Source organism: Bos indicus x Bos taurus, chromosome 16, assembly GCF_003369695.1.
Source record: "Bos indicus x Bos taurus breed Angus x Brahman F1 hybrid chromosome 16, Bos_hybrid_MaternalHap_v2.0, whole genome shotgun sequence".
NCBI classification, from domain to species: domain Eukaryota; kingdom Metazoa; phylum Chordata; class Mammalia; order Artiodactyla; family Bovidae; genus Bos; species Bos indicus x Bos taurus.
In genome coordinates this window covers 3,924,658-3,949,278 of record NC_040091.1, presented here as the reverse complement: position 1 = coordinate 3,949,278, position 24,621 = coordinate 3,924,658, and the positions used below count along the sequence as shown (strand labels likewise).

The window sequence follows — 24,621 nt, the reverse complement described above, 5'->3', positions numbered from 1 at the left end:
TATATAATTTTTTTTTTTTTTTCAAAAACAGCAAATACTTATATTGTGTTAGAAGTCAGGCTAGTGGCTTTCAGAGGATAATGAATGGAAAGGGGCAAAAGAGGGGGCTCGTGGGATACTGGGAACATTCTTTTCTTTATCTGGGTAATAATTACACACTTGGTTCCATTTGTAAAAATTCATAGAGCTGTACACTTTACAATACAAGCACTTTCTCTAACAACTTTATACTTATGTAAAAAGCTAAGGGAAAAAAAACCTTTCAAAATAGATGGAAAGACTAGAGAAAATATATTTAGGGCCTTCTACAGAGGAGCCTGGTGGCTGCTGTCTATGGGGCTGCACAGGGTCAGACATGACTGAAGTGACTTAGCAGCAGCAGCACGGTATATAAAGGGCTTCCCTGATGGCTTAGCAGTAAAGAACCGGCCTGTCAATGTAGGAGACGAGGGTTTGATCCCTGGGTTGGGAAGATCCCCTGAAGAAGGAAATAACAACCCATTCAGTATTCTTGCCTGGAGAATCCCATGGACAGAGGAGCCTGGTGAGCTACAGTACACAGGGTCATAACAGAGTTGGACACGACTGAGTGACTGAACAACAACAATAAAAGTACATAAGCATTTCAAGAAAGCCTGTTATTTATTAGTATTCTTATCATCCTCCTGTAGAGAGTTTTGGGAGCTTTAAATGGACTGAAAAGCCCTAAGCCCCCTGGGGGCAAATCTTGCTCCTCAATTTGATTTTAAGTTCTCTTTAGCACTAGCATAATGGCGTGTACATAGTTTTCACTGAAATACTTCGTGACTACATGCTTTCCTAGTTTAGGGTAGTATCCCAACACATACAAGGTGGCATGGAGACATTTGTGTTTTCTGTCCACTGCATCTCTCTTTTCCATCATTTAAAATTGCTCTTCTGACACTCTTAACCACCGCTTGATTTATGAAGATGGAGTACCATTACACAGAGCACCCTGTGCTCTTTCAAAAAAGGCACATATATGCCTGAGGACCGAAGCACCAAAGAGGCAATGTATAAACTAACCTTAGGCAAAGCAGGCATCTTTGATGCCACATTCCCTCTTAGCTGAATCTTCCTAAGGCCAAAAGAACCCTGGGACACCCAGAGAGAAGCCCCAAGGGGGAGGATGCAGATGCTCCTGACCCGTGTCACAGAAACCGAAGCTACAATGCCACAAACAGCACTAAGGGCAAAGCTCCCCTCACTGCTGGCTTTGGCAGCAAACCCGACGCCCCCCTATCATCGGAGATACCTTTGAAGTAGCTGGCAGCCTTCCATTCCCTACTCAAATAAGCGCAGCTTCACATCCTATTCTTTTTTCCAAAGGGGATCTCTTCATCAGATATGAGAGAATAAAGCTCAATTAATTGGAACAGAGTTTTGCTACCAACAAGATAAATTGGGCAATGGGAACAGCTGTCTGTAAAGCACCACACACCGCTGTTAGTGACCTTGTTAGAACAGGGGGGAAATTTAATCAACAATCGATACTGAGTTCTGTGGAGGAGAAGCTGCAGAGTGGATTGGGGAAGAGAGGGAGGAGTAAGTCAATCATCTACTCCTTCCCCCAGAAACGTCTTTAGGTCAAATCTATTCTCAAGAGGACAGAACAAAACCTTTGGAAATCTATTGCTTTCTTCATACATTCAATCTATGGTACCGATCAGGGACATTCAACTCTACCAGCATCATAGCTCCTTTCTTCTCCTCCCAGTTATGACGCCACCACCACCACAGAACATGGTGGGGAATCATCATCCTCTCCCCTCATATATGCCAAATAGCTAGACTCAAAGACTCCATAGGAAGTCCTATCCAAAGGGGATAAACAGGTAGTAGTAGGTAACAAGTACTGCTTTTAGTTTCAAATCGCCTTTTAACTTGTTTTACTGCCAGAGCCATTTCCTTGGCCAGAGAAAATCTGACCGGTCATGGCAATTCTCTTCTGACTGATCTCACGGGAAAAGGACATGTCTAACACCTCAGGGTCCTGGAGAAAACTACTAATTGATCCTCTGATGATTCTTCCTCAGCATCCTTCTTGCATCTCCTATTTTCAGTGTAACCCCTAAAGCCAGATTTACCCTTTGTCATCCTCCAAGAATAAAGGTAAACTACAGTGGGTAGCCTAGACAGACTGACCTAGATGCTTCAACACTCTCTGCAGCAGGGGAAAATATGGCTCCCAGACAGACGGACAGGATCTTACTGCTTCACATATACCTCTATGCTCTTGAGTTTCCCCAGGATGGAAACCAGGGTATCTACAGCAATGATTCTCAACCCTGATTATATGCAAGGATCAGCTGGGCTGTTTCCTAGAGACCATGATTCAACTGTCCTGAAGCGGGGCCTTGGCATGGTATTCTTTTATTATCTTTTAAAGCAATTTTACTGTGGCATAATTTGAATACAATAAAATGTATACAGTTGAGTATATATGATGACACATTGTGACAAATGCATACGGCCATAATGAAGAGTGTAGGACATTTCCACAACCCCCAGTTTTCCTTTGCAGACGACCCCATCCCCACTCTGGCCCCAAGGCCATCACTGGTTTACTTTCTATCACTATATATTAGAGTTATCTTTTATAAGATTCCATATAAATGGAATCATACAGGATGTGTTCATAATGTCTGGCTTCTTTTTATGAATAGAATGTTTTGTGAGTTCATCTGCATTATTGTATGCAATAGCATTTCATTTCTTTCTATTGCTGACTAGTACTCATACATGGACATACCACAATATGATTTTTTACAATATGCTTATTCATCTCTTGATGGATGTTTGAGTTGGTACCAGTTTTGGCTCTAATATATAAAATATTAGTTTCCTACAGTAGTCATAACAAATTACTGCAAACCTGGTGGCTTGAAACAACACACATTTATTCTTGTATACTTTTGGAGATCAGATGTGCAAAACCAATTTTACTGGGCCAAACGGCATCAGCAGCGAGGCTCTCAATTTCCTTTCCTAGCATCTAGAGCCGAGCTCCTCGGCTCCGCATTCAAAGCCAGTGGCCTAGCATCTTCTCTGTGACTTTGCTTCCTTCCCTCCACTTCTCTCACATGGCCTTCCTCTTTTTTGCTTGTAATCTCCCTCCACCTCCCTTTTTTAAGAACACTTAGTGATTGCATTTAGGACCCACTTATGTAAACAAGAATTAAATCCACATCTTAAGATCTTCAAATTCATCATATGTGCAAAGACTTATGGATAAAGTTCAACATCCACAGGTCTAGGGATTAGAACAGGGACATCTTTGGGGGTGGGATCATTATTCAGCCTACAACAAAAGCTGTTATGAATATTCAGACACAAGTTTTTGTGTAGATATATACTTTTATTTCTCTTGGATGAACACATAGATATGGAATTGATGGGTCATATGGTTAAGTACATTATCAACTTCATAAGAAACTGCCAAACTATTTTCCAAAACAGTTGTACCTTTTTACATTTTTTACCAGCAACATATGAGAATTCCATCCATTCTAACGGTATTGTCAGTCTTCTTAATTTCAACCATTCTAGTGCGTATGTAGCATATCTCTTTATAGTGGTTTTAATTTGCATTTCCCTGATGAGTAACGATATTGAGCATCTCTTCATGAGCTTACTAGCCATTTATATATATCTTCTTTGGTGAATGTGTCTATTAAAACCTTTTACCTGTTTAAAAAATTTTGGGTATTCCATCTTCTTCTTATTGAGTCTTGTGTATTGCAAATACAGTCTCCCAGTCCTGTGGCTTATTTTGCATTTTCTTAACAAAATCTTTCCAAGAATAAAAGTCTAAGAATTGATGAAGTCCATTTTTTCTTTTTTTTCTTTCATAGTTCATGCTTTTGATATCCTAAGAAATCTTTGTCTCTTCAAGGTCGCAAAGATTTTTTTTAAAAAAACTTCCCAAGTGACTCTCTCGAAAAGAAGAAGTTGAGAACTACTGGTCTATTGGGAATCTGACCTAGCTTTCTCAATTTAACCTGACTTTCTGCCATAGAACCTTAGGGTAATAAAGATAAAACAGTTACCTGAAATACCATAACAGGCAGAATAAAATTCAGTCTTAGGACTGTCTGAACTGACTGCCTTCCAAGCCTAAGAGTAAACAGCTGTTAAGGGCTAGAAAGTGTGCCTGGAAAAGCCAAGTTGGAGGTACGTTTAGAGTGTCCCAGCTAAGTGAGTGGGGGAGAGAGAACAGGGTGGTCTTCTCCCCGGTGGGAAAAAGCACATCCAAGTTTATTTCAGTTTAAACTAAGACAGTGAGAGAAACGATTTCTCTTCTTGGTGGGATCCTTTAGTAGAACATGCCCCGCAAAGAGACGAGATGGAGCTGAGAGTCAGAGTTGGTAGAATTCGGCCCCCGTTTTTGAAACCACCGCATTAAACAAATGAAGGTGGCAGCAATAATATTTGCCCAGACCCTGGTTCCAACAGGGGTTAGACAGACTAAGCTTTCATAACATGAAAGGAGGTGTCAGGAGCACCAAACGGGCTCAATTTCCCCTGGAGTCTTACACAAAGTGCGCCTGTTTCTAAGTTGCGGACAGGAGGCTACTTTCTTTACATGTTATATTTAGCTAAAGGAATCTCTACCAGGACTTCAGGCAACATGTGAAATATGTCCCAGCAGACATAACCACAAACCAGAGGGCCAGCAGGGAGCATTCCTTAAGGGGGTTCAGAGCAAAGAGGGGCCAATTGTGCAGCCACCCTGACATGCCCAAATTAGCGGAGTTAGCTTCCAGTCAGGTTTTCGGGCAGCTCTCATCTTTAACGAGTCTTTGTTTCCCTCTTACTAGAGATTCTGCCCCTAGGGAGAAAAACGTGCTGCTGTATTTCACTTTCAACATCAGGTGCTTGCCCAGACACCAGGTAGGAGAAACAACCGAAGGATCCTTTGAAGGGTTGCATGCTAAAGAAAAGGTTAGTTTAATTCTGTAACTAAGTGAAATATCTGGATTCAATGAAAAAGAGCAAGAAAATCCAGAGTACCCTCTACTCTACATACAATACCTAGAAAGGCCTAACAGAATATGTAGGTGGAAAACCTTGGGTTCTAGAGCCTGATGGCTGTATTTAAATACCAGCCTCATTTCTTTTCTTACTTAATCTCTCGAAGCCTCAGTTTCTTCCCCCATAAAATAAGGGTAATAGTAATAACTACCTTATACAAGTGTTGTAAGGATTCAATAAGATAATGCATACAAAGTGCTTAATACTGTACCTAGCACACAAGGGTTCAAAACTTTTGGTTCTGATGATTTATAACCTTTGTCAGAGAATCATTAAGTTTTATAGATTAAAATAAATTTCTTTAAAGTAAGAAAAGCCCTGACTTTCCCCAGTGACAAGCAGAAGATTCAAATTCACGTAAAATACTGGTAAATTTTCAGGTGTCCACCGCTGAACCAGAAATAAAGGTACATTTTCTTTGTGTCTCCAGAGAAATGTGGGTTTTTCCTTTTGCTACGGGAACCAAATTTACAGGTAAAATAAGAGGTGTATTTATTCTACATATTTAGATTTCAGTGTGGTATCTCTTGGTTGCTGGCCATTGTAGATAAAAGAATCTGAAACCATACTTCAATCTTTTAAGAAATGTGGTCTTCCACTGCTTAAGTGAGCCCCTTCTCTATACCCACACGCACTTTTGTCCGTCCTTATCTCAGGGATTGCAGCTCACCTTATCACAATGTAACAAAGGTCACCCAGCAACCAGAAGGAGCCCAGTGGAGGGTGTCCCTGTTACCATGCAGCTCCAGCGCATTAGATTTCAGAGGCAGAATGAAGGTCCTATCGCTCAGTCTCCTTTAAGTTTGAGGGAACTAAGGCAGAGGAAAAAGAAGGGATTGTCCAGAGTTTCAGAGTTACTGGCTAAGCTGAGCCCAAGAGAAAGAATCTCTTAGGGAAGGGCTCTGCTTTAAGAGCATAAAGCAAGCCCCGAGAAGCATCACGAAACTGCCAGGGTGGCCGGGGACACTCCTCGGTTCTCTTATTACTATAGCTCAACCTGTGGGATCCTAATTCTTCATGTGCAACACACTCTAAACAAAGGAGACTGAAACTGTGAGGTATGGAGAGAAACTGCTTCTTCGCCCATTACTAGAAAGCAGAGGGGTTCTCATCCAAACGGATTAATCTACTCTTAGGATCAGCCAAGCTAGCTTCTACCTTTGAGTTCTCTGCCGACATTGGACCCCAGGGGAGAGAGAAAAGAGGTTATTCACCCTGTGGGATGGTAAACATTGGTTATTTGACAATCCTATGGATATTTCTAATCCACTATAATTTAACTGATGAAAAGTTATAAAGATCAAGAGAAAGTCCTATGATCTACAACTACCTACAACAATATGAACAAATCTCACAAATACAATGTTGAATGAGAAAAACCAGACACAAAAGAGTATACACTGCAAGATTCTATTTACATAAAGTATGAAACTGGGAAAACTAATCTCTGCTGTGAAAAGTCAGGAGTGATGCTATTCTGAGGGACTGGGGACACCCCTCTCAATCCCTTAGTGACAGGAAAGGAGCATGAGGGGACTTCTGGGGGCCCTGAAATATTCTGTTTCTTGAGCTGGAAGCTGGTTACCAGGTATTTTCAGTTTATACAAATGCATTCAGCTTTAAGCCAAAGATATATTCACTTTTCTTCAATGAAATGTAATATACAAACAATCCAGTGATGAATTAGAGATTCTTCCTTACACCCTCAGCATAGACATGCACTGCTTAAGGAGGCCAATGCTTAGACAAAGCTCGGAATATCAGTCACGAGTGGATGGGGATACATGCCATGTTTTATGTACACGCCACACACTTAGGCCTTTGGTGAAACGTGAATGGCATTTGCGGAACCGGGGACACTTGTGGCTTTGATAACTGACTGCCTTTGGCATAAACATCTCTAAAATATGGAGGGGTTATAAGATTCTCTCAGCTTGGTTCTTCTCTAACCTTCTGAAACTGGAGAAAAGGGAGCTGAGAGATGGGGTGAAGTCTAGATAGCTAAACATCTCTCATAAAAATTTCTTCTCAGATGAACAGAGGAAATAGAGGAGGACACTATCCATCAACCCCTTTTCTTCTCGAGATGGTCTAACTGTCTGTCAAGATGGTAGAGAAGTGGTATCTGATCACTGGTTCCATCTAAGGTTTAAAAAAAATTTTAATAAAAATTCTATGTATTTCAGGCGTATAAAATGATTTAGTATCACATACACAGTGAAATGATTCCTACAATCAAGATAATACGTCATCTCATCACAGTTCCCTTTTTGTGTGTAGGAAAAGAGCCCTGAAACCTACTCTTAGCAGTGTTCCAGTACTGAATACAGGATCATTAACTGTAGTCATTAATTTCAGTCACATACAATGTCACCAAATGTTACAGAATAATTCAAGTTAATGACAAGCAAGCTGGAGCAGATGCTAGGAAGCATGAGGAGATGGTGAAAAGTACCCTCGCCCCTAAATCAAGTAGGGCCCAACCACCGCACAGCCGGGCCACTAAAAATAGCCAATGAGCTCTGCAAGGAGTTATCTTTCTCTTCCTTCTTTCATTCTCAGATGATTGTACTCTTAATATCCTATCTGGACGACACAGGGAAAGCCCCTTCACAGATGCAATTATGTAGATGGACAATTCTAAAGCAGCTCTTTTTTCATGCTGGTAAAAAAAAAAAAAGAAGAAATTGGGTTCTAATTCCAGACCTACTGAGATCTGTATACTTCCTAATGTTAAGAATCAGAAAACTGACCAAGACCTAAGGCTACTATGGACCACAGTCTTATTTACCGAAGTCCATTCTCCCCCAGCCTCAAATTTTTAACACTGATTTTGTCAACTGGAAACCGGTGAATTCCCTGTGTATGAAACCAATGATACCCCTCTATATAAATATATCCTCTTTTTACATATCACTTGTGGGAAGGTTATTCACCTTCTAAAAAATCTTTTGGAAATGTCAGAGCCTGAATGTTAGACATGGTACATAATGTACAATGGTTGGGGTGTTTGCCACCATTTGTAACCAAAAGTTATGAATAAATGACGCCATTAAGAGCTCGGGTTGAGAGCTTAGAAAAGAGCTTCCTGGGTTTCCAAAAGGCTAGTTCGACTATTGACAGGTGAATTTGGCACAAATTTCCTAGGATTATCACAATTAATTTTAAGTTTTTCCTTAGTCAAAATTTTTGACATATACCCAAGGAATTGTGATGAACAATTGAGCTTCAGAAAACATTCAGGGATGGGTTCAAGTTCCACCTGGGAGCACCAAAAACAAAACAAAACAAAAAAAACATATTCAAGGACCAAAGGCAAAGATATGCCATGATAAGAGTAACCAAATTCATGAGTTCACCTTGGCCAAGACGAGAAGTTGGAAATAGAACTAAACTAAAAACATAAACATACATGGATGTGCTAAATGAACTAGAAGAGGAAATCATAAAGCAACACAGAACATCTCTGAATCTCAATAGCTTCACAAATCACTTAGGAAATTAACCAAATATGGTCATTATTAATATTCACAAATTATGAATTATGCTGCCAGACCTGGGGCTGTACCTTGCAAATAGTTCCTTTCCCAGGGCTGCTATAAAACATCTGAGAAGGGAAGAAAAAGAGCCAATTCAATGTTTTCTCTCCATAAGTACGTTTTTAGGGCAAGACCCATGGAAAGCCTTTTAAGTGGGCCAATAAGATATTCTTTCTCTTATTTATAAGATGGTGTCTGTGGTTAGAAATAGCCTATTTACCTTTTTAAAGAGTCTTCCTGAGTCCTCGCTGACTTGGACAAACCGAGGAATGATATTATTCAGGTAGATGTCGCTCAGCGTGGTATGGTCCCTGCTCTCCCGCTTCACCTGGTTTAAGAGGAGATTCCAGCAGTTGACTGGAGAGAGAACATTCTGATCCTTCCTGCAGAGAAACGGCAAGAAAACAAGTCAGCACTGGTGAACAGGCAGGGTCAACATCTCTGACTACAGTCCATGTCACAAAATCATAGCAATCAGAGCCAAACCAGAAATAAAGATGTCTTTCCTGAAGCTGCACGTCTAGTTTTCTCTTTTTCTGAAAGCTCATTGGAGGAAAAAGAGAGAAAATAAGAAGGAGAAGGTGGTGATAGGAAGGAAAGAAGAGAAGTAGGATTATCTGTGGAGCATCTGTTATGTTCTAGAAGGGGGCATTAGTGGTAAAGAACCCGCCTGCCAGTGCAGGAGACACAAGAGACAAGGGTTCGATCCCTGGGTGGGGAAGATCCCCTGAAAGAGGAAATGGCAACCCACTGCAGTATTCTTGCCTGGAGAATCCCACGGACAGAGGAGCCTAGTGGGCTACAGTCCATGCGGTCGCAGAGTCTGGCACAACTGAAGTGACTTAGCACCCACACCTGTGTGTTCTAGAAACTTGGTAAAAGCTTTATATATGTTATCTCATCTAAGCTCCATCATCTTGTTGTCAGAAAAGAATTACCATTATCCTTATTTCACTGATTAAAAAAAAACAAAACAACACATACTCAGAGTTGTCTCTTGCCCACAGCTAGTAAGGAGTCACAGAGACAGTAAAAGGGAGTCAGGGACCAGACCACAGTTCTGTACTGACCAGAATGATTCCAGCAGGTCTGACTCCAAATTCCATGACCTCAACCACTACAATATTTGGTTTGTGTCTAGGATTACAGGCAAAAGTTAGTCTCTAGACAAAACCTAAGCTACAGACTAAATCCCTCACATTTCTCTCCCACAGGATTCAATGAAGACAATTGTGGACGCATTTGCCATGAAATTAAAGCATCCACCTCCAATGCGGGAGACCTGGGTTCGATCCCTGGGTTGGGAAGTTCCCCTGGAGAAGGAAATGGCAACCCACTCCAGTATTCTTGCCTGGAAAATCCCATGGACAGAGGAGCCTGGTGGGCTACAGTCCACAGGGTCACAAAGAGTTGGGCATGAAAAAGTCACTGAAAATTCTTCAGTCCCACAGAACACATCCATGGAGGGTTGATTCCATTGACTGAGCCATTTTCTCATGTCCTGTACAACCAAGAGCATAAACTGTTATCTGAACCGTGCATTGTGAAGATGTTAACAGCCTGAGTGGAGCAGTAAAGCACTAAACCTAGGTGCTCATTTCTACTGAAAAGGATGTGATCTAAAAAAGTTATTGATCAGATAATCAGTTCCCTGCACTAACTTAAGCAACAGAAAGTTTTGCGTCTGCAATGTGGGTTTAAGGAAAGAAATAGAAGGTAGGGCTATTTATCAAGAGCTTACTGTATACTTGGCATATGGCTGGGCCCTGTACTCATGTTGTTTAATTTGAACCCTACAAAACCTGACGAAGTGGGGGTTATCAACTACATTCAGCAGATGAGGAAAAGTTGGACTAAAAAGGTTACAATATCTTGTTCAAGTTCATACAGCTAAAAAGTGGCGATGCTGGAATTCAAGAAGAAGCCCTGTAATTGCAAAGAGAATGCTCTTAATCACTGCAAAGTATCACACCTTGTTTGTTCCCATTTCCCCTCCTGCCTCCCTACAGCCAGACTCTTAATGCAAAGCAAGAAAGCTGTGAATGGCTTGGTTATCGAGTCTGCACTGCCTCCCTTCTTGTGGCAGGCACCTGTGACTTACTTGCAGGGCAGAATTCAACTTAGAAGAGCTCTTTCAATTCAGATGTAAGGTAACCATTAACAAATAATCACACCACACATACTCTGGCTTCTGAACTGCTGCTGCTGCTGCTGCTTAAGTCGCTTCAGTCGTGTCCGACTCTGTGCGACCCCATAGACAGCAGCCCCTGGGATTCTCCAGGCAAGAACACTGGAGTGGGTTGCCATTTCCTTCTCCAATGCATGAAAGTGAAAAGTGAAAGTGAAATCGCTCAGTCGTGTCCTACTCTTAGTGATCCCATGGACTGCAGCCTACCAGGCTCCTCCGTCCATGGGATTTTCCAAGCAAGAGTACTGGAGTGGGTTGCCATTGCCTTCTCCGGGCCTCTGAACACACCAGACCATTAACTCAAAATATCTGTCTAAACAGTACCAAGAGGCTGCTCCAAACCAATGAATATTAAGAGTCCAAACTGAAACTGCTTTATCAGTTCAGTCAGTTCAGTCACTCAGTCGCGTCGGACTCTTTGCAACCCCAGGGACTATGGCACGCCAGGCTTCCCTGTCCATCAACAACTCCCGGAACTTACACTGGAGAAGGGAATGGCAAACCACTTCAGTATTCTTGCCTTGAGAACCCCATGAACAGTATGAAACTACTTTATACCTGCCCTCTACCCTCAGCCCCTGCCCCAGGCGCCATGCTTCTGTGGTCAAAGTCCCAACAGGCATGTGCTGATCACTGCGGTAACAACTGTATCCACTTTCCAGGAAGATTAAAAGATTTCTATGGAAATTAAAAATATATACTAGCTAAGACAGAGACACATGTAATTAGTTCACTCCTTTCAAAATTTCTAGCACCGGGGCACAAAAAAGAGGTAAATAGGAAACAATCCTAAATTCAAAACATTGAGATCAGAGCACAGGCATTCAGCAACATTTGATGTTTCCACTGCAAGAGAACTTTCAAACTGATTCCAAATCAGCCCCCCGTTACAAAATCCTAAATAACCTAGTTTTTACTGGGTGACAAGACATCCATGTCCTCAGTAAGCCTGGAATATACCACACAAATACACACACTTTTTAAAGGGGCAGATCTCACATGACCTTAACTTTACAACTGGTTTCAATCTGTTTCTTGTGGGTTGGTGGTCCCTCTTTGTTCTTCTCTATGGCAGTCTACACACATAAAAACAACACCACATTTCAAATTTGTAAGTGTATAAACATTTGTGTTTTAAATGGACAAAGCACAGTAGTGGGGGCTTTTGTGGTTATAAAAGTGATGCTGTCACAATACAGCTGGGAGACAAAGACAGACCTATACTACCCCAGAAGGTCGGAGGCACAAGGGCCAGCTAGTTCGCCATGAACTGAATCCATCACAGGCCACAGGGGGAGGCAGGCGAGGCGAAACCAGCCCAGTACCATGGAAAAGGATGCAGAGCCTGAGTAAACAAAGATGAATTAAAAAGGAAGGGAAGAGGTGGGAATCTTTTAAAACGCTTATCACTCACCACTCATAAATTTAGACTTATCAGAACTTCTAAGGTGCTACAAGTATCAGTATTTTTACCACACGCATTTATTTCCATTCTTACAGCAGGTGGTGGGACAGCCATTATTAGTTTCAGTGAGTAGGAGCTTTAATAATGTGTTCTGAGAAACGCTGGAATTACAGTACATTACATTTAAATTTCAAACAACTGTAATACACCCATTCAAATGAGCAACCTCTATTGAAATATGTAAGGGGCCCAGGACCCAGCTTCCCTGCAGCAGATTCCACCAATGTCTCATGGGCTGCCCAGGTGAGCTTTGTTATATGCGTGTTTTGGGATAAAGAATCAATGTATGGGTCCAGACTGTTGAAAAATATGCTATCGATTAGAATGAACGTTGCTCTGTACAGGTTTAGTTTTTAATTCAACCTACGTGTCTCCGTGGGTAAAGCTGTTCAGGTGAGCACACGATTTGACTCACAGTGGCCAAGTTCAACTGCATGCCACAGAAGGCTCAGGGGCCTCTGCTGGGCGCGTGGTAGACTACGGCTGGGTAACAGGGGTAAACGCACTGAGTATCACCTAATTTCATTACCAATGCTGTAAAGGTTATTAAACATTCCCATTTATCCTCTAGGTAATGTCAGTGATTCAAATTTAAAATAAGAACCATCCTTCCTTTTCAAGCATATAAATCAATTTAAAACTATCTCAAGATTATGACAACTCATCTGTGTGAGTCAGGATTTCTTGATGCCAAACAACACAAACCAGGACCTAAAATAACTTTGACGCTGAAACTGATATAAACTTGTAACTCTGATTCATAATCGGGGTTCATAAACCCAGCCTCACTGTTCCCTCTGATTATAAGCTGGTACTTCAAAAAAGTAGATTTACACCAATAAAACACTGCTTTAATCTGCTGCATATATGAGAGCTCTGTGTAAAATCTTTGTTTTAAAAAAGGAATCTGGCCCTAAAACAAAATTATATTAGACTCTGTTGTCTGTTTCTCTCAGGATTTCCCACTCTCTTTTACTACTAATGTAGTGTTCATATAATATTTTTGGTTCTTTGAGTTTGGACTTATTTCTTATTTGAGTTTGGACTTATAAGTTCTTTGGACTTATTTCTCCTTCCAACAGAGGTGTTTTAATTAATTCATTTATTTATTTTGGGACAGTGATGTGGGAGAGGTGTGGGGCATGTGGAAGGAGGGGAACACAACTCTGCTGTAGAGATGATTTTCCCAGCCAACACGAACAAAGGCGGAACACACTTCAGGCTGGAAAACGAGCAAGTCAACGAGACGTGATTTCATAGGGAGCATATTAAGGTTCTGCTAGAGTGGTTTCCTGCTTCAGCAGCTTTGCAGCTTGATTTTATTTGGGGCTGCTAGAGCCAAGGGAGCTTCGTTTGGTCAGGAGATTGAAATTTGTCTTTATATCTTTTCCATCTATCACTTGTTTGTACAGTTTCTTTACTTTCCCTGCCCCCAGAGTCTTAGGTTGTGTGATACTTGGGCCTTTAAAGAAAAGGGTCTGAATCCCTCAGGCATGTGCTGAACAGCTGCAAACCTCCTCAAACACTAATCCCTAAGAAGCAGACAAAATATCCAGAAGTATTTTTCTTACTTAAAATTTTTTTTCAGGAGGAAGATCAAGAAAATGTAATATTGTAATTGAGAGGGAATGACTCTGGAGTCAAAAAAAAAGAGGAAAAAAAAAAAAAAAAGGAGGCCCAGAAAGTCACAAGCCAACGAAGCATCCACAGACGAGATGATCATTATAAATGCACTGAAAGAGCTAAACCTGTACAGTTGAATCATTAACTTCAAATACAATAGCCCTTCAACTTAAACTATTGATGGACGTTCAACACATTAGCCACCAAATTCTTAAAGGGATTCCTCTAAAACACTAAGGTGAAGAGCTGACTCAGTCTCCGTCGACCTCGGGAGTGCACGTCCCTTTTTTTCTCTATCCCCCTGTCCGGTTTCAGCTGTCTCATCTGTAAAATGGACACATGCCCCGTTGTTGAACATCTAGCTCCCCCAAGATCTCCAAAGCATGATCGCAAACCTGCAAGCTCTCCTGGCTTAAGGTACCATTTAATTAACGACTGCTACGTTCACAGATCTGCAGACAGGCTGCATGATGCAAGCCTGGCATTACTGGGATGGCTTGAGCTTCTGTGGTGCTCTACTGAGATTTGTTTCCCTTTGGGCCAGTGGTCTCTGCGTTGCCCACCTCACAAGGCTGTTGTGTGGCTAAAATGAGATGGAGGGTGCAAAAGAATTACATCAACACTAAAGCACTATCCAAATGTGAAGAAGTATGATTTTTATTTCCAAATACACTAGGATTCAGCATTCATCAATTTCCGACATGCTCCTCACCCGGCCCTGGGCCAGGGCCAAGAGCGCAGCCTGCTGCAAATGCACAGCCCTCGGCAAATAATGGCTGGGATCAGACAGCAGCAACAGGCAATTAACCAAGCAGCTGTAAGTCTCTGGGAAGACGTGAGGGAGATACCAACGGGAGAGCAGAATTTAATCTTCCACTGTCCTTCCCCCAAGGGGCAAGGTGAAGGAGCAGCCCCGCGATCCACACAGGGAACTGTGCTGAGGGAGACAGGAAGGAAGCCACAGCGAGACCAGAATGCCAGACCCCTGGGTGCTTCTGCGCTTCCACTGGGCCCCCTTTCCCACCTTTCCTCTCAAACCTGCCAGTCTGTACATGAAGATGCAAATATCGATACATCTAAGAAGGTGGTTTCTCACTTTTAAAAACAGACATATATGTGCTGTTAGACAAAAATCCAAATGAGTTAAACAAATACATCTTCCAGTACAGATTATTGAGTACCTAGCTATGAGGAGGATTAAAATAAAAAAAAAAACATAATAAACATAATAAAAGGGACTATTTAGTGATAGTTGGACAGGACACTGGTAGCAAGGAGGAGGCTAGATTTCTATACCTAAATTCCTTCCTGGTGCCTTGATTACAATGAAATGAACTGAGGCAGCCGAAGAGATTATTTTATTCAGATGAGTGTTATTAGCCTTTCTGGCTTATTTTCTCTATTATGCATTTTGCTGATGCTGACAGAAGCAAACCTGCTGGATAGAGAGGCAAAGCCTCAGCGGATTTATGGCTTGACAGTGCCATGCATAAAATCAGACCCTTGCTGACCCAGATAAGCCAGAGGATGGATGGGATTTGCCGGGGAAGGTGTTAAAAGAAGAAGAAGAAGAAAAAAATCACCAAGGTGGGAACTGACTTGAAAAAGATTCTGCCCATAATGGTTGCTGCTGGTTGCGTGACCCAGTAGTACAGCGGGAGCCTGGAGGCATCTTTCAAAGATAGGCAGGCGGGCAGACAGGGAGGGGGCAGGCACACTTCCCTGAGCTTATCACAGCGACAGCTTCAGCTTTGCCAGCAATGAGATCAGAGTAGGAGAGTTCAGAGACAGAAAGAAAAAAGGGCCAAAGGCAGAAAATGTATATTCTACATACGGAGAAATGAGCTCTCCAATTTTCAGGGATAAGTTAATACTACAAATTGTCTTCAGTGGCCTAGACAGATGATTAGAAAGGATTCATTCAGTGGTGTACCCACCTTACTCAAAATAGTCTAAACTGTCCCCTATAATCACGTGTAGGGGAGAGCTGTATGGAAATGGAATTCTTGTGGCTTTGGATGAGTTCCAGGGAGTCCAGCCACACCCTTGGGATAATGGCATATTCGAGAGCTGGGAGCTTAGGAATCTGCTTTGAAGTTGAGAACTGGACTAGCACGTGTATGACATCTTAATGACTATTTCCTGAATGACTGTAGGACCAAGGTCCCCCTGAGTTAGGTCAGAGAACTGGGAGTGGTTCCCAAACCTGAGCCATTGTATTAATAGATGCTGAATGGAAATGTCTCCATCAATTTATGCTAGGTGAGAGATTTTGCCTTCCCTTCAACCACCCCTACCCCACCCATGTTCGTGGTGGGGAGGGGAGGTTAGAGCTTCACTCAAGACAGCTCTGGGGGTCATAAGAAGAGAACTGGTTGAAGGGTGGCTGACCTAAGATGTGAGTATTTCCCACCCTGGTTTCTTGAAAAGATTTCTTATTGTCCAGCCTCCTTCTCTGAGTCCTTGATCTTGAAAGTCTTCTTATTTCATTCATTGATGCAACAAATACTGATTGAGTGCCTACTATGTACCAGGCACTGTTCTGAGCATTAAAGGGAGCAAAAGTCTTACTTTCGACCAGGTTCTTCCATGTTTGCAGACCTCCTGGATCTAAGACATGACTTTTCTGCTCCTAAACTGTCCATCAGCTTTAGCCCACATCTTACCCCAGTCTTGATACTTGGCTGACCCACTGTGAAATCCTGATTTGGCTGACTTAGAAGATCTACCTGCCCACCAGACCACTCATGGCTGCTGTAGATCTGGGTCCTTCCCTTTATTTACCTCCCATGTCTCGCCACTAGCATTCTTAGAACTATAGGGAGGCATAATCAAAGAGATTACTAAACCCTCTTAATGCACTCTGGGTACAATCTAAATGCTGGAGAAGAAAAACTACCAATATGATCAGGAGAACTAAGGGCCTATACATTTACTTAAGTATTAACATTTCCCCCTGACAGCTCCCCAAAATAGGCTATAATCATTTAAAATTCTGAGCTGATTAATTCACTTAATTAAAATAAAATATCATAGCAAAAGTAAAAGACATAACGAAGATATGACTGATAACCAAAGAACAAAAAAAGTCATATATATTTCTCATTAAAAAAATTTTTATAACCATCTACATTAACAGTTGGACCCACATGTTCCATAGAATAATCAGCGAACAACACTACAATTATTTCTTCAGTTTTTTTCTTGTCTGATTAATCAAGATGTCACCAGAAACCCCATAAGTAATTATAGCACATGACAAACGTACAGAGAAAAAAAATACTCGCAGATGTGTTAGCAGATTTTTTAAATGAATGAAATCTTGGGAGATGACTGAGACAGACAGTCTGGCTCACTCCTGGTAGTTCATTGTAGAAAAATAAATACCTGTCTGTGCCAAACTGGAATGATGTCACTCAGAAATCCACACACTTATTTTCAAAGCAGTAACCACTACCTTGGGAGAAGGCATCTCTCCGGCATCAGGCAGAAGTGGAGAAGCTTATCGACAGCCAATAACTCTTTCTGCCTGGCAAACGGTCCTTACACATATCAAGCACCAACAAGCTGCTTGGGAAGAAAGGGTATCCCTAAGATTTAAACCTCCCCCTGCAGAATACCTGTTATTGAGACAATGTGTTTCCTTACTTGGCTCATGATAACAATGAAAAAGGAGAAATACAGCAATATGATTTGGTCCTGTGAAACTATAATTGTTGTCTAGTTGCTGAGTCGTGTCCGACTCTTTTGCAATCCATGGCCTGTAGCCCGCCAGGCGCCTCTAGCTATGGGATTTCTTTTCCAGCAAGAATACTGGAGTGGGTTGCCATTTCCTTCTCCAAGGATCTTCCCAACCCAGGGATCTGTGAAACTATAGAACTACATATAATGAAGTCTAAGTAGTCATCAGATCAGCTGCCTGCATGGTCATCAGTTCTCATGTGTTATTTTGAAATTTATCTTGCCTTACCAGAAGGAAGTCTCTTGAGGACAGGGGATAGTTTGGAATATTCAATGAATGTCTATCACCAAGAATGGGTGGGTAGTTAATCAGCACTGATTAATGACAGATGTCACAGCCACAGAACACAGTAAGCATGGAGCACAGTAAGACAACTCATTTAAAGAACAGTTAACATCTTCAGCCTCCACCAACCCTGCCTAATCAACGACTGCAGCATGAATCTGGGTGGCTGTTGAGTGACTGAGTTTGTGCACCCACAGGTTTGTGTGCTCTAAATTACAGCATATTATTAACCAGCCGATACTTTGCTGGCAAAAGTTTAAAGGGCTGGATGGAGTAAGAGATGCCCTGGTCAATTTCCAGATTAGTACGTTATTGAGTTCTACAGGTCTTCTGGGTAAACAATGATTACCCTATCCCAGCAAGACGGTACTCTGTGGAAGGTGCCCTGAACCATGCTGATGACCTACAGTCTAGTCTTAATTCTGCCACTTGCTGACCAAGTAAACTTGGATACGTCACAGATGCAATCTGGGCCTCAACATTTCTTCATCTGCTTAATAAAATAAATGGGGACAGCAGATCTTCCCTGCCTAACTCACATGGCTATCAAAAAGGTCAAGTCAAAGGTGATGTCCATTAAAAAACTTCATAAACTCTAAAGTGTTCTACACCTACAAATCAGTATCATCATGTATTATTATTGCTGTAACTACTATTATTACATGACAGTTCATACAATGTATTTACATTCACAAAGCAAAGTAGCCAGAGTCATGTCTGAAAAGACAAACATGTCCCCAAATTCCCAGGCCTTATTATACAAGTTTGCAATGAACTTGCTTTATAAATTCTGTACCTTGTCCGTGCACTAAATAGGAATACATTCTGTTGTTATTAATTCATCTGGTTCTCTGGCAATTCCCAACCTCAGTGAGTCTCCTGTGGACAGGAGACCTAGGGGAGGCTTTAAAGGGAAGACTTCTACAGTGTAAAAGGAAGCAGCAGAGGGTACAAAAATAAGAAGAAACACAAAACAGAATTGTGGAATTTCAGAGGTAGAAGGGACTTTCAAGATGGTCTAAAGTCTAACCAAACTTATCATTTTATTTTCTAAGTGAGGAAATTGAGGCTCAGGGAGCCTGGGGTCACACACAGTGGCAGAGCAAGGGCAAGGATCCAGGTCTCCTGACCAGCAATTGCTTTCTTATTTTATTGTGGTTGCTGCTCTGTTTCAACTAAGATGCCCTTAGCAACTATAAAGCACTGGTGCTGAAAGAGTTAATGGACAGTGTCCAGCTGCCCAAGCCCCAGAGCGCAGAGCTATTCTAAGACAACACATAACAGGAATACCAAGGGTCCGTGAACCCAGAGGGAGCAAAACTGCTGGTGCCTAACGGCGCCGAAAGCATGTTGACGCACTGCATGTGGTTATACATGAAAGGCGAGCGGATAGGAAAAGCAGTCTCCAATCCTGCCCATTCTAATTTGGGGCTGACTCTGGGCACCTACTGGAGGCTGACCACACCCCGGCCACTCTGTACAATGACCCTTCAGTTCCTTCGCGCCCTGTTCTGTGGCCCCAGTTAACTCCTTCTCTGCCTTCACAGGGGCCATAACAGATCCTGGAAAAAGAGCAAGATCAAAGCACAGCAAGGTCCAGGAGTGAGCGTGGGTAATGGGGCAACTGTAAAGGGAAGATTCTCAGTTTGGATTCAGAGGATACCCACTGAGACCTACCATCTCCAAGCAAGTGTGTGATCGGAAGCCTGGGGCAGCTAAGCTCCAAAGTCCGTTAGGGAGTAATTTCTCCAAGTGTGAGTGTTCAGGACCCCAAATCACCTTACATCAGGATCTCCTGCGGTGCTGGTTTAAAATCCGGATTCCTGTGGCCCTCTCGCCAGAGATTCTGATTTGCTACAAGTGCAGGGCTGCTCAAGTCTGCATTTTAAATATTTACACCAGGTAACTTAATGCACGCCAAAATTTTAAGAACCAATGCTCTTAAAGCAATGTTTTTCAAACTGTGGGATACAGCCCATTAGTGGGGTTTAAAAAGTCAACTTAGCAGGTCACCAGTTAGCATTTCTCAGAGAATGAAACAGAAGACAGTGGGACAGAATAACACAGAAAAAGTAGGAAATGCCAGAGCGCATCACACAGAGCAAAGATATCTAGGTATTGCTTAAAAACATGCTGTTCTTGGTTATAACACCGGCATAAAGAACATATATATATGTCTGTGTATGCATTCCAGCTCACAGTATAAGATATTCTGGGGGGTGACTACATACCCCAGACCCTTTTATGAATCTGAGGATTTTCTTCCACATATTCACCTTCAAAGAAGGGAGGAAAAAAGAGCGGGGGAGAGCTTACAGGGAGGGAGCAGGGAGGGTCTCATCTGTACACACATCTTAATTTGCACGAGTCAAGAGTTCCTGACCTTCAGAAGCCCATCCTCTGAGGACTTCTCCTGGGACAACTGCTACAGCATCTAGTACTCTGGTCACAGCAGACACCTAATAATTACTGGACTATGTCAACAACTTTTTCCTGATGCTCTGTAAATGACTGCCAATGTTGCAGTGTACCCTGTAAGAGATGTGGCCCCACCACGCTGATTCCCTTCCTCTTGTGTTCAGGGTGACTAGAAATGTTGAAGTTAAACAATGCTCTCTGAACACTGGGAGAAAGCTGATGGCAAATTCCAAGCATAAGGTTTCTGAAAGCAATGGTGTGGGCCCAACGTCACAGCAATTCGAAGAGCACGCTCCCTGTCCAGAGTACCCAGGGCAGCTTGCGGCACTGGCATCTTTGCGCACCCCTACGGATTAGTCAGGAGAGGAGTGTACACTTTAGTCCCGATGTAATGATTTCTCTGACCTACTGATACCCACATTTAAAGACACAGAGACCTAGCCTCACTTTCTCTACATGACTAGGAGGACAGAAATTCCTTAGTCCTTGATGCAAGATTCCAAAAGGGCGCAGCCTATTAGGAAAAAAAGGAACAACACCCAATGACTGTCAACACCATCTCATCCCACACCTATCTGTGTGTAGAGAGGATAAGTATGCGGGTTAAGGTTTTGCCGAATGAGGCACACAGAGGACGGAAGGTATAACGTGAGAGGAGGCAAGGGGAGATGGGGGAGTGGGCAGGGAGGACCACTGAGAAGACAGAGAGTCAGACCTCAAAACTAATCTAAAGTTCCCTGATGCTTTTCAGTAATTTGTTTTCATGTGGTGGATATTGGCACAGCATCTAGGATGCTTTGGGCCCATCTGTTTTTGAACTTAAGCTGCAGGCAAGATTCAGAACAGCTGGAATCAGTGGCACTGACCATGTTACATGCGTCTGGAGGAAGGAGAAAAATAAAATGAGTGTGTGGGAGACAGAGGAGGAGGGTTAAACAGAACAGAGGAAGGGGAGTCTGGAAGCTATCCCCAGAGAGAGAGGAGAGAATGTCCAGGTCAGAACGGATGCAAAAGAACTACTGGAGAGGCCGGCGCATCTGAGTGAGGAGGGCCACGGAGGAGAAGTGGGCCATTAGAACTGGAAGTCAGCAAACAGGGCCGAAACTTCTGCAAGTCCCGGTGTCCAGGAGCAGGGCCCCAAGGCTCCGCCTCTGAGGGACCGGATCAAGCTCCTCCAGAGGCCCTACATCAGCACAGTACACGAGCTACATGAGTCCTCACAGTCACAGCCGAGAACTGAGACAAAAGCTAGATTCTTGGTTCCCTAAATGCGACGTTAAGTGATCGTGAGAATGAGAATGGGACAGGAGTAGTCTTAGGAGAAAGTGGCAAGGGTCCCAGTCCCTAAGAGGGCTTTCCCAGAGTCATGGCAGGCGCAGGGAAGGGAGTGGGGGTCCACAGGATGGTCCTCAATTAATGCTTTGTGGCCCTTTGAACACTATTTTGGTTCCCAAGGCTAAAAACAGACAAAAACAAGGACCTTCAAGCTAGTATTGAAATCTAATTAGTAGCAGTCAAGCTTTTTCAGAGCACGGGTTAGTGATTCTGAAACTACTTTGTATGTACTCTGCTGCTGCTAAGCCGCTTCAGTCATTTCCGACTCTGTGCGACCCCATAGACGGCAGCCCATTAGGCTCCGCCGTCTCTGGGATTCTCCAGGCAAGAACACTGGAGTGGGTTGCCATTTCCTTCTCCAATGCATGAAAGTGAAAAGTGAAAGTGAAGTCGCTCAGTCGTGTCTGACCCTCAGCGACCCCATGGACTGCAGCCTTCCAGGCTCCTCCGTCCATGCGAGTTTCCAGGCAAGAGTACTGGAGTGAGGTGCCATTGCCTTTTCTGTGTATGTACTCTGCTGCTGCTGCTAAGTCGCTTCAGTCGTGTCCGACTCTGTGCGACCCCATAGACGGCAGCCCACCAGGCTTCCCCATCCCTGGGATTTTCCAGGCAAGAACACTGGAGTGGCTTGCCATTGCCTTCTCCAATGCAGGAAAGTGAAAAGTGAAAGTGAAGTCGCTCAGTCGTGTCCGACTCTAGCAACCCTGGGCAATTAAATACATATATGGATAATGGGGATCAGGTCTCTCAGTGTTCAGGTAACACAGTCACAAATATGGAAAGGGGAGAAAATAGAATAAAACATGCAGTGTTGGATTGAATTGAACATACTGATGTTTACTCCTAGGCTCCAATGTAGATAGATAGACAGAGATACAGAGGCATGTGGGTATGCGTATATGCATACATATAGCTGTTCACTATTTCTATCTACTCAGGGGGACTGTAAACAACTCTGTTCCAGTAGCAAAGAGCACATCTATCACCCATTGTTTCTAAAAACCATTTCCCACTAAAAGAAACCAAGGCTCTTTGAAGAAACGGCTCCAAAGCGGAAGCAAAGAAATACAAAATGTATCTAGAACCTGTTGCTGTACCAGGAAGTATAAAAAGTACTCAAAGAATGATGGGGGCATGTAAAAAGGACACAGAAGCCAGCCTGAAGGGACTCTATCAGCCAAATGTAGGATACTGTGAGCATTAAAATAAAGACATCAAAGATCGCAAATCTGTTGAATAAAATCAGAATCCATGAATTCACATTGATAGAAGCAAACAAACATACCACCAAACAAATATGATGGGGGAGAGAAACCTCTTCCTTACAGTAGAGTCCAAGTGATAAGATAAACGTAGAAGGGATGATGGAAACTGGAAAAATTACCGCGTGGTAACCATCGTAATAATAGGTTCAAACAAGAATCATCAATAGATGCTAAAACTAGTGAGTGTAAGGTCTGAGGAATAACATGATATTTACATGGCCTCAAATGGGACAACTCATGAACGATACACTGAAAACAAGAGGATATCCCCTCTATGGTTTTCCTGCCCGAAGCAGATAACCCAAATAAAGAAATGTTAGATATTAACGAAAGTATCAATTTGGAGAATATTCTACAAAATAGCTGGACTGAGTGCTCCCCTCAAATGTCAATGTCATAAAATACAAAGAAAGACCTGGAAATCTTCCCACTATTAAAGGAAACTAGATAAGACAGCTGAATGAAATGAATAATCTTGGACTCTCTTTTGCCAAAAAGGAAATATTTGAAACAAATTATAGATCTGAATATCTGTAGATTACACAATGTTACTGTGTTAATATGTACACTTTGATTTCAATAACTATATTACCATAGGTCAGAGAACAACCTTATCTTTAGTAAATACACATCGAAGTATGTAGGATTAAAAAGGTATCATGTCCATAACCTATGCTCAGTGTTTCAGAAAAACAAATATGTATGTGCATGAGTTGTGTGTGGAAAGAAAGAGAAATATAAAGCAAGTGTTAATATGTTAATATTTTTGTACAATCTGGGAAATGGTATACAGAAATTCTCTGACCGATTCTTGAAACTTTTCTATAAGTCTAAAATAATGTCCAAAAAATTTTTAAAGATCTCATTCTGGATGAAAAGGAAATCAGTTCTTGCGTCTTCCCTTTGGCAGTAAATACATGCTACTTTGTCTTATCTTGTTCATAAGCCTTCAGTCTTCTGGGGGCAGAGGTTGGGTCCTATCCATCCTTGTGACCCTGGCACCTGCCAGAAACTGCTGGTCACTGCTGATGATGATGAAGCCAAGTATCCATTACTGAATCACAATAATACAGGAGCCCAAGAAGGTCACCCAACAATTCTGGCTCCTCAATCTTGAACTCTATACCTTGTCAGAACACACACATTCATAGATGCATATATATAAACCTTAAAATATTTCACATCAAGTGGTAACCTCTATAAGCTAAAATACTGGCTTCTTCTGTGCATATTTAATTCCTAGAACTGCCCTAGAATAAGTGCTAAATAAATGTCTGCTGAAAGGATAAGTGAACCCCACATGCTAAGATTGGTGTTCACCAAAACTTCCTATGCTAACTCACACCAGGGCCAGGAGTGGGCATAGCGTAAGGAAGTTCTCAGCCCCCAAAATAATACGTGAAAAATCTTATCCAAGATTTCCAAGCCAATTCTTTCTGGCTAGAATGGCTCAAAAATAGGTTGAGATCTGACAAATCACTTCTGTCATTTGATTAAAAGGTGAGAACTTTTCTATAGTCTCTTTAATTTGATATCAGGAATGCCTACTAAAAAGATGTATTATATGTATTTTTTCCATATGGCTTCCCCGAACTGTAAATTGTAAAGTGGCTTTCCTAATCAGTCATCATCTGTCTGGATACTCAGTATGTATATCTGGGGGCTGGGAGTTTAGTGAGCTGAGGATTAAAAAAAAAAAAAAAGCA

General features: G+C 42.3%; 1 protein-coding gene across 8 annotated transcripts in view; it reads right to left on the bottom strand.

Annotated features, from left to right (window-relative positions):
• Positions 1-24,621, bottom strand: part of SRGAP2 (SLIT-ROBO Rho GTPase activating protein 2) — a 254,834-nt gene that overhangs the window by 113,871 nt on the left and 116,342 nt on the right. For all 8 annotated transcript variants that reach the window (XR_003514847.1, XM_027564312.1, XM_027564314.1 and 5 more), the window contains exon 4: positions 8,815-8,977. Coding sequence is in view for 7 of the 8 variants with exons in the window: in XM_027564312.1 (XP_027420113.1) it covers positions 8,815-8,977 (163 nt within the window). In the remaining variant the exon portion in view is untranslated. The remainder of the gene's footprint in view (positions 1-8,814; positions 8,978-24,621) is intronic.